At 43.4% G+C, this 14,653-nt stretch overlaps 1 protein-coding gene across 5 annotated transcripts in view; it reads left to right on the top strand.

Moving 5' to 3' along the window:
- The window catches only part of NCK1 (NCK adaptor protein 1), a 90,665-nt gene that overhangs the window by 54,740 nt on the left and 21,272 nt on the right, over positions 1 to 14,653 (top strand). Inside the window, exon 1 of one of the 5 annotated variants that reach the window (XM_069975689.1) lies at positions 9,887 to 9,998. The exons of the other annotated variants lie outside the window; for them this stretch is intronic. Coding sequence (XP_069831790.1) covers positions 9,965 to 9,998 — 34 coding nt within the window. The 5' untranslated portion in view covers positions 9,887 to 9,964. Of the gene's footprint in view, positions 1 to 9,886; positions 9,999 to 14,653 lie in introns of those variants that run through there. 5 annotated transcript variants of the gene reach the window in all.

The raw sequence follows: 14,653 nt of genomic DNA, 5'->3' as shown, positions 1-14,653 counted from the left end.
CCAGGAAACTTCCTCGTGTGATTGTGTCAGCCTATAACCATTTTGGCTCTTTAGCAGAACTGCCCTTTGTGGAAGAAAGCGTTCACAGTAATATCTTTATTCCACTCTTGGATTTGTATCATAGGAGTATAAATGGCTTGTAGACTTGGACGCTAACAGAGCGTGTCAGAAACTCCTTCTAAAAGAAAGCATTTTGCTAATTCTGTGGCTCAGCATAGAACTTTGAAAAGGAATACAGTACTAACAATGCAAACCTGGAGACAAGTAATTTCTTTGTTGTACGTGTGTTAAAAAAAAAAAATAATAATAATGTGTGTGTGTGTGTATAATAATTTTACACACATCTTGTAGTACAGGCGTCCGTCCCAGTGCAGGCATTACATGAAAATCTACACCGGCTCTGAAGCAGGTATAGATTTTTGCCTAGTTTATGCCTTTTTTCCAGGCCACGGCTTTTTCTCGCCTTGTTGCAGCCCCCTGCCCGCCTATCAGATGAATGGGGGATGCAGCTGGCGTATGAGTACGTTTTTTATGTATATTATATACATCTGTTGTTTTCTTAAAAAAAAAAAAAATAGGGGTAGATCTTCTTTTTTTTTTTTTTTTTTTTTTCTTTGTCCACAGTTGTTAGGCCTCAATACTGTAAGTTCCCTTGTAGTTAAAGTGACACTGTCACCCCCTTTGTGCATTCTGACATCTCTACACAGGTGTAAAGGGTAAATTTAGCGGTTTTCATACCTTATTTTATATCATACGTCATGGTGCTTGTTCAAGTAAAAAGTCATCCTTTATCAACTGCAGATTGTGTTAAGTGGGCGGGGCCTCGTGGCATCAGCGCCACTTAGCACCACCCACAATGCCGCCATTGGCCAACGACCTTTAGGCCAGCCTGTTCCAATGGCTGGTGGGGGGGCTAAGTGGCGCTAATGCCGCTAGGTCCCGCCCACTTAACAATCTGCAGTTGATAAAAGATCACTTTTTACTTGAACAAGCACCATGACGTATGATATAAAATAACGTATGAAAACCACTAAATTTACCCTTTACACCTGGGTAGAGATGTCAGAAAGCACAAAGGGGGTGACAGTGTCACTTTAAGCCTCCATACTGCTAAAAAAAAATCTTTTCTCATCCCATGTCTCAAAATCAGCTAATTCAGTAGATTATTTATTTTTTGCTGAAATCTTTAAATGCTGCAACAATTATTTATTAGGGTAGCTTCACACGTAACGGATTTGCAGCAGATTTCCCGCTGTGAGTTTGTGGCGAAATCCCCTGCGAATCCTGCTACTGTGATTTTTCAATAGGATTACGTACCCGCATCGTAATTTTCATTCATTCATACACTGCGAGTATGTAGACACTGGCCCCTTTAACCCGCCGCTGCCCAGAGCATCCATTACCTGCTTGGCGCCCCGGCTGCATCTGAGGCTGTTCACTGATTGGCTGAACGGGAGCCCCAGATGCATGTTAAAGGGTCCGGTGTCTACATACTCACAGCGGAATGAAAATTTTCTACAGGATTCGCAGCGGATTCTGCTGGAAACTCGCAGCGTAAAATCCGCTGGGAATCCATTACGTGTGAAGCCACCCTTATGAGTAGGACCCAGATTAGGTCCTGGGTCACTGGCACCTGTCTCTTCCTTTAGTGGTAGCATTGTGCTTTATTAAATGTGTATATTATATATCTTTAAAGCGGTAGTGCGGCGCTAAACAATTATTCGCAAAATAACACACATTGCAAAGTTATACAACTCACCGCATCTCGTGTCGACCCCCGTCCTCAATCTTGGGACAATGATGTAGTCTTCAGGAGGCCGGCCGAACCGCTCCATCCGTCTCTCATGCTGGCCCCCCTCTGCCACATCTTAACTGTGCTCAGCCGCGATTGGCTGAGCAGTTATGCTCAGCCAATCGCGGCTGAGCTGCTGATGACGGGGCAGAGGGGGGCCGGCATGAGGGACGGATGGAGCGGTTCGGCCGGCCTCCCAAAGACTACGTTATTGTCCCAAGATGGCGGATGGGGGTCTACACGAGATGCGGTGAGTATAATGCACCACACTTCTGGGTCTGGTGTGGGGACACAGGGAAGGGGGCCATTCACATACATAACATACATTACAAAGTTGTATAACTTTGTAATGTGTGTTATTTTGTGAATAATTGTTTAGCGCCGCACTACCCCTTTAATCTCATTGGTTTTGCCGTCTTACTCATCGATGGTCGTACTGACTGACTTCCGTGACCTTTAGTATTAACTTGTCTGACTAAGTACACTGGAAGTGATTTCCTCACAGGCAGGGATCGTCAATGTAATGTTGTGAAAACCTACAAGAATGTTGTTGCCTTCCTTTAGCTTACAGTCCTTCACGCTGATGTATAGGACTCTGGGAAACGCGTTCATTGTTCGAAGATTTAGCTGGAATTGTTGCGTAATCTTCACATACGTATCTATGTATATTTCAGCTAAAAAAAAAGTTATGTTTTCATAAGCAATATTCACTCAGTGAATTGTGTTCTGTTTTCATGGACGGTGTCCACAAATTTTCACATGGATTGTAATATCTTGTAGAACGAGATGAGTAACATATTATTTGAAGAGGCTAAAACTCCTTTTTTTTTAATACATGTTTCAGCAGCTGCCCCTTATTGGTCTGGTATCAGTTTCAGCCATTAGTGAAGGGGCTGCACTTGTTTTGTCACTTTTAAAGGGAGTGTACCATCAGCAGATGCATATTGGCTGAAAGCAGACACTTTTTGTCAGATTTTTTTCCCCATCTTTTCTAGTGGGTTTTAATTTCCACAAAAGATTTATCATGTGTCTGATTTCTTTTTTTTTTTTTTTTTTTGCTGATTAAAGCTGATCAGAAACCTGAAAAGAGAATGGGGGAGATTTATCAAAGGGTGTAAAATTTAGACAGGTGCAAACTGCCCCCAGCAACCAATCACAGCTCCTCTTTCCTTTCACCAGAGCTGGAAGCTGAGCTGTGATTGGTTGCTGTGGGCAGTTTGCACCAGTCTAAATTTTACACCCTTTGATAAATCTCCCCCAATGTGTGCATTTTTAAGATGTCCTGACATATTTACTGACATATTTACAGTTTGAAGTGCATTTAATTTGCACTTAGCTGACCAACTTTTAAGTGTCACTGGTTTTTCCCGCAGAAATCGATAGTACAGGCGTTTTAAGAAACTTTGTATTTGGGTTTATTAGGCGAAAAATGCATTTTTATCATGAAAAAGCAGTTTGAATCTCTCCCCCCTGTCTTCATGGTTCTCTTATGGAGAGGGGAGGGGTGGAGGGAGATGAGGCACCAAAACAGGACAACAAAGAGTTAATTTACAGCAACATCACCGGGCTATCTCCTCTGAAGTCAGCGCTGACCTCTCTGACCTCTGATTAGAACTTTAACACAGCTCCTGCTCTGTAATCCTTTGTTCTCTGCTCTCTGCTGCCGACTAATCTCCCTCCTCCCCCTCCCCTCTCCATAGAGCAGACAGGATCCGACTAATGTAAACCAGTCAAGATTTCCTGATAATGAGCAGTGTGGGGGGGGGGGGCTGCCTGGGGAAAGGCTTTTTGAATGCAGTTAATGGCATATTTGCCTAAGAAACCCAATAACAAAGTTTCTTAAAATCGCCTGGACTATTGATTTCTGCAAAAAATAAAAAAATAAATTAAACGACAGTGACACTTTAAAGTGGAGCAGGGTTGGTAAGCCGGGTTATAATGGTGCACTGGGGGTGGTAGGTCCACCCCCATTGCACCAAAACAACTAATTAGCATAGTTATTAAACTTCTGATAGCAAAGAAACTGCGCCGAGGAGCAAGGTAAGAAAAAGCTTTATTTCTTATGTACAGTTGTGCATCCAGTTAAAAGGAACTAAAATGTAACACACAAGCCATATCCATCAAGAAAATAGGAGCAGAACAGAACTGAGAACACCTACAAGACCACTTCCCTATTGGTGGCAGGCCCGTTCAACAGGCTTCAGGGTAGTGCCCTCATCTATTTATCAGATTTACTTTCAGGTACTATAGCAGTGCAGTTTTTATTTCTTCTGATTTTAATGAAGCATTTGACTCGTCGTAAGACAAGTAAACCAGAATATGGCGTGCTGCTGAGCGTCAGAGCAACAAGTTTTGTTTTCTCTCTTCTGTGTCCTTCGTACAGGTGAACCACCTCATATTATGAAAGTGGAAATGGGAACTGGCATAGAAACTTCTGCCCAGCTGTATTTCCTCTTCTGAGAGTTAGAATGGTGCTGAACAGCTTTCAGTGGTCTTGAGGAAGACTGGTTATGGTTTCTAAGTCATTGTGCTATGTAGTCAACAATGATCGATTGACCCCTTTTGACTAATTGTGATAGCAAGAATAGTGCTGTATGCTCCATATGTAGATATCGGGCAGATGTCACTCATTTGCTTTTCTGAATCTAAAAAAAAGTTGTAAAATCTTGTAGTTTTCCTTCTGGCCACTAAGCCTAATAATATGGTCATTTCTCAGTTTTTTCCCTTCCTGTACATTGATGTCTTTACAGGTCAGTGCGTGCCTGGAAAACTCTCCCATAGAAGTAGACCGGTTTGGTCTGTTGTTAAATTTGTCTTGCTGTGAAGCTTCTCTCTAAATGCTTTTTACACAGCCCTCTTATCTGCGCAGGGCTGCAAGAACGATTGCTGGATTACTTGTTCAGTCCTTCTCTTGGATCGGTGCTATAACGAACACCTCTTTATGGTTTAGGTGATAAATATCTGATTGCAGTGGTCCACAGGGGGGCAGTATGCGCAGTGGCCCCCAGGGGGGCAGTGTAGATCAGGAGGACATGCACCTACCTCCCCGGATTCAGCGATGGGGCCCGCTGTCCTCCTCTCCCCCGGACACTTAGTGGTATGAGTGGGGACCCCGGTTGAGACATGTCAGGCTTGCTTAGCCAGTCTGTGGCCGTAACTGAGTTCCGCTACAGTCGTGCTGGTTTTCCGTGTACCGCAGGCTGTGTAGAAGGCTCTGAGTGGAGCGGTGGCTGAGCAAATGCACTGCAGTATTTCTTTTTTATTATTTTTGTACTGTACGCTTTGAACTGTACGTTCTATATGTAATGACCGCTCTCCACCACATCTTTTCACATGTGACCCCCTCTAGTTCAGAATTCTTCTCTTCGATGCTTACACACAGGATGCTCTATGGCCCTCTTTGCGGAGTGCTTATAGTTGAAGCTAGGTGAATCTCAATAGATTTGTGTAATTGTTGCTTTTTCTTATCCTCACTAGTTTCCCCTGCAATTGTCTAGAAACTATATTTCCAGAAACTATAATTATCTAAGTGATCCCTCATTAACAGGCTTAGGAATCTCCTACGGCTAGACGTTAGCCGTGCCTAAACCATAAACAGGTTTTGCGTCCTCTATTCTCATCATTTTATCTAATCCGGTGGTCTCCTTTTTGGACAACAAGACAATGGGGGAGATATATCAGAAATGGCCCTGTTTACCCAAAACAAGCGGATACAAAATTCCAGCTAAGCTGTGGATTGGTTGCAACTGGGTGGTAGGTTCCTATGGGAATCCCTGTTTCCTCAATTGTAGAGGAATAGTCAGATTCACGTATATGTTGCTTCTCTAGGGTTTTCTCACGCTGTGTAGAATAACGTTTCTGTACGTCATAGTTACATCAGGGAGAGGTTGCAGGTGCAGAAATGTTGTCATACCTACAATGGTGGTAAGGCCTTTACAGGTAATGACTAGTATTGAAGATAATTACAAACCAGACTGTTCAAGTCTCTTAGATGACCCAATTTCTTAATGCGGGGAGGTGTTGTATGAGAGTATAGTACAGGCATGTCAAACTGTGGGCCAAGTCTGGGCGGTGGGGCCATTATTTTTGGCCCGCAGAGGATATCAATTTCCGATATCTGGCCCACCGATAGGACAGCTCAGCTAACTATAATATGGTAGAGTTCTATATGGGGCACTATTGAGGGGGCTGACTACTGTACGGTGCACTATTATGGGATTACTTACTGTGTGGGGGAAATAATGGTATAAATACTCTGTGGGGGCAACTACTTTATTTTGTATATAGGTGGGTAGGAGATACTATAAAAATGCAGTGCCTAAGGTGAAATATAGACCTAGGGGCAAGCTCTCTGAACAGCCCAGGGCCCATGGTTATGTTAATCTGCCACTGGCATCCACGTCACTGCTGTATGCACCACCCATGTGGCTGGATGCTTGATGCCATAAAGGAACCACCATACTAGGCTGCAACCCAGCCATCCCTATAGGACACATACATGCATTAGGGTTGGTACATGCGGCAGTGACATGGACGGTTCCATGACAGTATCAAGAATGCCACACGCAGGCTTCAGTAAATATCAAGGTTGGACCACAACTTTGTGCAATGTTTTAATTTTGGCCCACTGTCTATTTGAGTTTGACAACCCGGATATATTACATGAAAATACTGAAGTGTTATTAAAAAGCTGTCCGATCCAGATCCAGTGGTTCTTGATGGTCTTTGTGACGTGTCTTGCATACATATGACTGCTGTAGCCAATCACTGGCCACAGTGGTGATGGTAGCCTGTACTGGACATGACCTCTATGGCTAATGATTTGGTGCAATGATTGTCATCTCTAAAGGGCAAGTAGACCAAGTGTGAGGAACCACCAGGCAAACCACTGGAGTGGCGTTAGATTGGGCAGATAATGGTTGATTTGTTTTTATAACATTTTGTGTGCGTTTTGATGTGTTGGGGTATGTGTGTTCTGACCACCAGTGATGGTTAGATAGAATCAAGAGAAGCACACCGCTTCACTCCCCGGCTCGCTACCGGAGATTGTTTTTACTAGGTCTATGGTCTCCGAAGACTTATATCTCCTTCACAGATATGGAGATTGCAGTGAGCCAGGATAAGTTTGAGATTCTGGTGGTGATCCAAATAAATGGCGATCCATTTCAGTCCTTCAATCACTGACTCTTGTTTGGGGGATGGGTGCATGTATATGTGTATGTCAGAATGTCATGGTCTTTTTTTTTTTTTTTTCTTACATCGAAACAATGTAATGAGGAAGCAAACAACTAACAAGGAAGTCGGCAGTAAAAATGACTTTTTACTTTAATGCAGAATATTTTAGAAATGATGTATGAACATGCAGGAAAAGTAAGTAGCATGGATAATCGCAGTACATAGGGGTAGTGATGAAATCTGTCGCTAATTGTGGGTGTGATTTGTCTCCTATAGTAAGCCATGGTATAGATCAGCGTACCAGTTGCCCACGTACTGTATACCACTGACAGACTTGTGTAAACGCTGTGTGAATCCGCAGCCTAAAGTTGCCCATACATTTGCAGTTTGAAGTTTAGATTTTTCTAGCTGTTTTTGGCAACCAAGACCAGAAGTGGATTAAGTGAAAAACCTTAGTGTCTGTCCTTAGAGAGTCCTACTTGTCTCTTAAAAAAAAAAAAAAAAAGATTTATTGCCAAAAGTTTTAACGGTCCGGGTCCGCAGTCCCAGTGCGCTACTCTGCCTGCTCTGTGACTGAGACCCGGATGGCCCCATTAATTTGCTTTGGGAGTCTGTCCATGTCACGTGACACAGAGCCAGAAGTAAATGTGCTATGTGTGGACTTAAAAAAAATCTTATATAATGATGCAGCTAAAGAGAAAAAATAGGAAAAATAAAGTTAAGAAAAAGTTATACTTGCCTATCCCAGATCCCCTGCTCCTGTTGAGCTCCTCCTGACCTAACAATGCCAGTATTCTTTGTCTGCTTCATAGATGAGCGCTGTGAGCAGTACCTGCCAATCACTGGCTGAAATCAGACAGGAATAAACACGGGCTGCTTATCATCCAGGAGTGTTTCTAGAAACGTTCCCATTGGCCCATGTAATAGTGGCAGCGATCAGACCAGGACTGGCAAAACGCCCGATCCTCAGCTGATCGTGTATTTAGAGCAGGCTTTAAAATTTATAGTTGTTGGCCACACATCCTCCTTTTGTAAACAAGCTTTGTGAGCCCGATGACTATAAAGGGAAACTGACAGCATGGATATACATATATCTGTGCTGTCAGTTTCCATATCACACAACACTACATACTTACTGCTGCTGATGTGATCCTGCATCCTGTGTCTTCAAGCCCTGCCTCCTGCTGTCAATCATTCTGGAGAAGGTGGGGCTGAAGACAGCTGCTGGACAGAAAAGCTGGAGGAACAGGATGCCAGATCTCATCAGTAACGGTAAGTATGTACTACTGTGTGATATGAGAACTGACAGCATGGATATATGTATCTCTGTGCAGTCAGTTTTCTTGCCTGCACTAAGGATACATGGATCGTTTGTGCATCCCGCCCGCTACATTTCTTGTGTAAAGGCACAGCAAACAGCACTCGTTTGCATCCCCCCCAGCAGAGAAATCTACTGTCTAAAAGGACCCTTACAATGAAGACCATGTCCTATAGAATGATGGAAAAGGCAGCGCACTGGGCGGTGCGACACTTTGCCAAAGAACTGCTCTATTTTTTAATTTTGAGGCTACATTACTGCTGTCGTGTTTGTTACATTGTGGGATTTTACTGTGATACTCTTGATCACCAATTTTGGCTTGGAAAAAAAAATACAGTAGGCTACTGTTTAGTACATATGGCTATGTACTTGTATAGATTAAGTATATTATGTGCTTTACCTATACAGGCCAGATTGGGTATGGGCAGCAAATGTCAAGTGAAGAATTGGGCACATTGGACCTTCGCTGCCTGACCCTTTTGTTCTCATAAGGATAAGTCTGTGTAAGAGCAGTCTGGCTGTGACCTACCTCTACTCATAGACAACACAAACTGTAGCCTGTCCCTAACATTCGTGTGTATAAGGATGTCGGGAAGGATACCACTGTTCTAGACCTTGATAGAGACTGTGTGGGTACGTTACAGACAGGAGTGCCTGACCGGTTGGACTCAACAGAAGTTATTTGACTCGTTCAGAACAAAGGCAACCCAAACAGAAACGTCTGAACAAAAGAGGCCGTCTGGTCCTTCCATAATAAGCCATTGGTTACAGCTAGACACCAGCAGACTCTATGAGCAACAGAGTGAATCAGTGACTTGTGTTCTCCCTGCACATGCCAGCTGTGCACTATGTAAATAGGTCCTGTAAATTAGCATTTCTATAGGGCTCTAAGGCAATGTGGAAGCCAGGGTTGACTTTGACTGATCTGCGGCTTCCCCCAGGCCATGTGCATCCAGGCTGTTATCTGCAAGTTTACACAAGTCGCCCCCCAGCCTGTACTTTCACAGCCTCCCAGAGGTCAGCATCCTGTGACCTTGCAGTCTCCGCTTAAGCCCCCCCCCCCCCTCGCCTTCTTTAGGTTAGATTGTTCTGGACACTTGTCTCATATAATACCTAAGCTGTTCAATCGCTTTTGCGTTTAACCCCGTCTGCACCAGCACTTGACTACAAGTCCCATCATTGTTTCTATATCTTCTATTACAGTGTTCTCTAACCTATCTAGTTGCAAAACTACAACTCCAAGCATGCACAAACAGTTAAAGTATACTGAGAGTTGGAGTTTTGCATTGATTGAGAACACTTTCCCATGCAGTCCATTCTTTAAATGCAGTTTAAAAAAAACAAAAAAAAAACAAACATTTATTTGTACTTTTTATAGCTATTTTAAGCAACTTATTCTGAGGTTTTTTTAGCCTACTTTAAACATTAACTACAACTGGAAAGTCCGAGCTCTAGGAACCAACCCCAGGACGAGTTTCACACAGAAGTGACGTCTTCCCTGCTTTGGTATCCATGGGGTTAAGGCAGAAGTAGGATAGGCCAGAGAATTGTCTGTGTTTCCGTAGGAAGGGCCAGGTCATGTGACTGCGATTCTCCCCCACCCCAGGGCCAGGAAGTTTTAGGCTGTGCTCCAGAGAAGAGAGAGAGCTCTCCGGGAGAAATCAGGCGCTGGGGACAGAATGGATCTTCCAAACTTCTTCAAACACTGGTTCAGTAAGTTCTAAGATCCATGGATTCTTCCTGCCCTGTATAACCTGTGGTCCCCTTCCTGTGGGATGCGTCTCATTATAGTCCCTGCTTCTTGAAGTCCTGGGTGTCCCTCCTCCAGGGCTGAGATGTCATACAGGGGTGACATGCTTCACTGCCGGTGAACTCTGCAAACCTGCCTAGACTTTGCCTTCACCCTATACAAGGTGGAGTCAAGGGTGTAATGTCAGACTATGCGCATTTTCTGCCCTTTGAAAAGTCCCCGGGCTGAAAGTATTGCGGCTTTATCATATTATATGTCTGCCATGTCTATAGGTGCGTTCTCCAACTTGTGGCTCTCTAACTCTTGAAAAACTACAACTCTCAGCATGCCCTGACAGCCTTTTTGCAAGAGCAAAGAGTGGGGATCAGGGCTCAAGGTTATACTTTACATTGACAGCTGCTGTCACTCAGTATAGATGTAGCAGAGCTGGATTTGTGCCCTCACTGCGATCTGCTCAGCAGTTAAGATGCTTTGTCTGATGTGATACCAGAGGGCTCTGGCTTATTTCTCTCCGCTTGGCTGAGCAATTGGGTTATTGGGGAATCCGGACACACATTTTATCCCTCGGTTAACTTTTCCATTTTAACCTTTTACTTAAAGTTGCTTATGTAAGATTTCCCAATAAATGCAAGTAAGATCTAGACTTACTAGATGATTAAAGGGGTGCTCTCCAGGCTTTCTTTCAGAAACAGCACCACCCTTAGCCTCAGTTTGGATTCAGTTTTGTAGCTCTATTCTAATAAAGTGAATGGAGATGAACTGTTATACCACACACAACCTGAGAATGGGGGTGGTGCTGTTTTTTTGCAGGAAAGTAGCTGTGCTTTTTCTAATGCTATATAACTCTTTTTAAAGGGGGTAATTCCAAGACCAAAAGTTATCCACTACACACAGGATGGGGCATAGCTCATCCCCTATCCTGTGTGTAATTGGTAGGGGACCCCAAGTGATTCCGAGAATGGAGCCGAGTCAGTAGAGGAATAGCATACATGCATGGCCCACACCTAATGCTACAATGTTAGAAGCCCCATAGGCAAGGAATGGAGCATTGGTCGCATGTACTCTATGCATTCTGGACACCCCCACTGATCAACTATTCCCTATGCATAGGATTACTTTATACAGTGGTGCCTTAGATTACGAGCATAATTCCTTCCCAGGACCGCGCTTGTAATCCAAATCCACTCTTAACCAAAGCAAATTTTCCCATAAGAAATCATTGAAATGCATACAAATGGTTCCACACCCCAAAAATATATTTTTTTTAATTCTGAATAACATGTAGAACACAGCTGAATATGTGATATTATAAGTTACTGTACAGTATAGCAATCAGCATGTGGAGTATAATGTATAGTAACTGCATAAACCTGAAAAACAGCAGCAGTTTGTAGATACAGGATGGAGGTACAGATCCCCATAATGCAGTAGCGTAGTACAACAGGCTAGAATATACCCAGGGCTTCTTCAAAGGTCTGTGTGGTCACTGCAATGACAAGAAGGGGGGTGGGGAGTTCTGCATGGACCAATCAGGAAGTGAGAGTCAGAGCTGTGCCGGAGGACAGTGACAGAAACTTCTGTATATAGCAGTGTGAATGGCTGAGTGTAAGTGCAGGCACATTATAGCAGCAGTGTGAATGGCTGAGTGTAAGTGCAGGCACATTATAGCAGCAGTGTGAATGGCTGAGTGTAAGTGCAGGCTCATTATAGCAGGAATGGAGAGGAGGGGAAACACAAAGACTGACAGACTGTAGGGAGCATGAAGGAATGAGCAGGGCAGATGTGGGCACATAAATGCAGCGCTCTCTGTCCGGGGAGAGAGGGGTTACAGCTATGAAGAGATTACCCCCACAGTCCTGTCCCCTGATGTAAGCCCCAGCCTGAAGTGGATCTGCTATGATTTGGAAGGTGAGGGAGACTTCCTGGGTCAGAGTACAGTGCTGTAGACCCCACTATGCAGGCCATGCCCCTCCTCCACTCCCCCTCCTACCCAGTACAGGGAGCTCTTAAACCAAAGCAATGCTCTTAAACCAAGTCACAATTTCGAAAAACTGTGAGCTCTTCTTGCAAAACCCTCTTAATCCAAGTTATTCTTAAACCAAAGTACCACTGTATTTCGTAATCTAATCCTTCTCTGGAACTACAGTAGTGTCACTAGATATGGCATAAAAGAGCTGTTGGAGTGAATACATATCTCACTGGTACCTTGCACCCAAGGAGCAGCCTGTCCTCAGCTGATTTAAAATGGGGTAAAGGAAAAGTGAAGCCATTGCCAATAGCAACCACTTTTGAAAGGGAAAGATACAATCTGGTTCCTGTGAGTGTCTTCTTTGCCAGTAGTCTTTTTCACTTCTTCCCAGTAGAGGTTTACTTCTGTTCCACAGATCAACCAATTATTTTAGGGGCAGGTAGGTATCACCGCAGTGGGCACCAGCAATAACTATTTACGGGTTAGCTGGTTCTGCTATAATACATTGCGATATGACTGTGCACCAGAAAACCGTCTGCCGGACACGAGTTCACTTCTCTGTTTTTGTACAATGAAGGTATAGAGCGCATTGTTTCCTGATTTTTTTCAGTAAAGATTATCAGCAGCGTGGAGCATTAATACGGCCTTTATTCCAGACTGGAGACACGGTGAACAATGCTCGGTCACAAGGCTCCAGTAGACTTTGGCAGCTGGTTCTTCACAGGAAATGGATGTGAAGTCAGAACTCCTGGCAGGATTAGGAGGCACAGAGAAGGGGTTAAGCAAGTTTTGCGTCTTTCTTTTATTGGGATTAAGGGCTTTCGGCTTCTTACAGGTCACAGTAATACCATGTAGTTTTACCCAGATTAGCATTGCTTCACATACAGTCCTCCTCCAGTATACACACTTCACAGGAGGTGATAAACTTTAGCACATCATGAAATATTACCGCGTAGTGAGCGGCTTCCGAGAATTTCATAGTCATTAAAGAGTCTTTAGCGTCGCAGAACTGGGAACTGCTGAAAACAATGGGAAATGGCCAGTTCTGAGATGAGCCGGGGAAGCAGACTGGAATTAATATTGGATTTAATATGGGTTTTGTCTGTTCCATCTCTTTTCAGAGAACCAAATTAGTCATGCTAATTCTGCAGGGTCTCTATCTATCCGGATTACGCTGCAAATTATTGACCCTGATTTCTTGGTGGATAACTTTCTCCCACTTTTTATATTCTTTTATCATGAACGACAGTAAAGCAACCTCATACACTTTATGCTTCAGGCGGCCAAACCCACTGTATGTTGTATGAGGGCCTCCTGACTCTCCACCGACAGATCATGCATGATAGATATTTATTGCCTGACCCCTTGGAGGGGTAAACTGGCAGTGACTTTTTTTCCCCTCACCATATGGAACAAATGAAGTTATTGAAGGTGTATAGGCAACTTTAAAGGGGGATTTTTTTTTTGCAAAGAAAGCATTGTAACGGATTTGTCCTGTGAAAGAAAATATTTTAAAAGGGGGTCAAGCTGCCTTTAAAATTAGATATTCACCTTTTAAAGGCCATTCTCGATCTCCCAGGTTGTCAACCTATTCAGTCCCGGTTCTGCTCCATGCTGAGAGATGATATAACTGTATTGTGGTGTAGCCTTCTTAGGCTACGTTCACATTAGCGTTTGACTATCCGGCACCATTCCGTCTACCTTTTCTGTTTTAGAGTAAGCAAAACGGAAACTGTCGGATCCGTTAAAATCCCCATAGATTCCCATGCTATTTTAGTGTGCTTCGTTTGCCCTAATTGTGCTCCGTTCGCATGAAATCCGTTCAAGATCCGTTTTTTTGAACGGAAGAAAAAAGTGTTTGCAGTATTTTTCTTTCCGCTTAAAAAAACTGATCACGAACGGAAAGTGCACTTCCGTTTTCTTTTTACACTGTAGTCAATGAGGACGGATCTAAAACGGAAGGTATTTCCGTTCACATCCGTTTTTTTTCATCCGTTTTTGCACTGAGCATGCGCAGAAGCAGCGAGAAACCAAAGAAGAAAAATAAGCGGATAGAAAAACGGATGCTGACTGATGCAAACGGATGCAAACTGATGTACAAAAGTTTTAAGCCAAAATACAAACGGACCATTAAATAAAGATGAACATTTTGCAATCAGTTTGCATCAGTCTGCTCATCAGTTTATGTTCATCCGTTTAATTAATATAGACGGATCCGTTAGAAACAAAGAAAAACGCTAGTGTGGCCGGGCCCTTGGTCAACCCTCTGTGGGCTACAGTGTAGGAAGCTTGCAACTAGTTGTACAGCTTCCTCAATGTATCAGTCTGGATCCAGGTTGCTTAGCTCACGGAGCATTTGCTAAACAGGACACAGTTTTAGCCACTTCTCATCTGAAATGGAAAGAAATGTTCTCTTTCACTGAAAGCATTTTTTTTTTTTTGGAAAGGAATTGAAACTTAATATCCCTAAAGGCCCTATTACACTAAACTATTATCAGCCGTATTCGGCCAATAATCGTCTCGTGTAATAGACATGAATGATGTCGGCTGATCTTTTTCAAAATCTTGAAAAACAAACGACTAAGAGCATTGATTATGCTGTTGTCGATTCATGGAATAAGAGCAGCGACAGCAGACCGCTGCTATCTT

The sequence above is a fragment of the Dendropsophus ebraccatus genome, chromosome 6 (assembly GCF_027789765.1).
Source record: "Dendropsophus ebraccatus isolate aDenEbr1 chromosome 6, aDenEbr1.pat, whole genome shotgun sequence".
NCBI classification, from domain to species: Eukaryota; Metazoa; Chordata; class Amphibia; order Anura; family Hylidae; genus Dendropsophus; species Dendropsophus ebraccatus.
The sequence above is the reverse complement of the archived record's forward strand: the minus strand, read 5'-3'. Positions and strand labels throughout refer to the sequence as shown.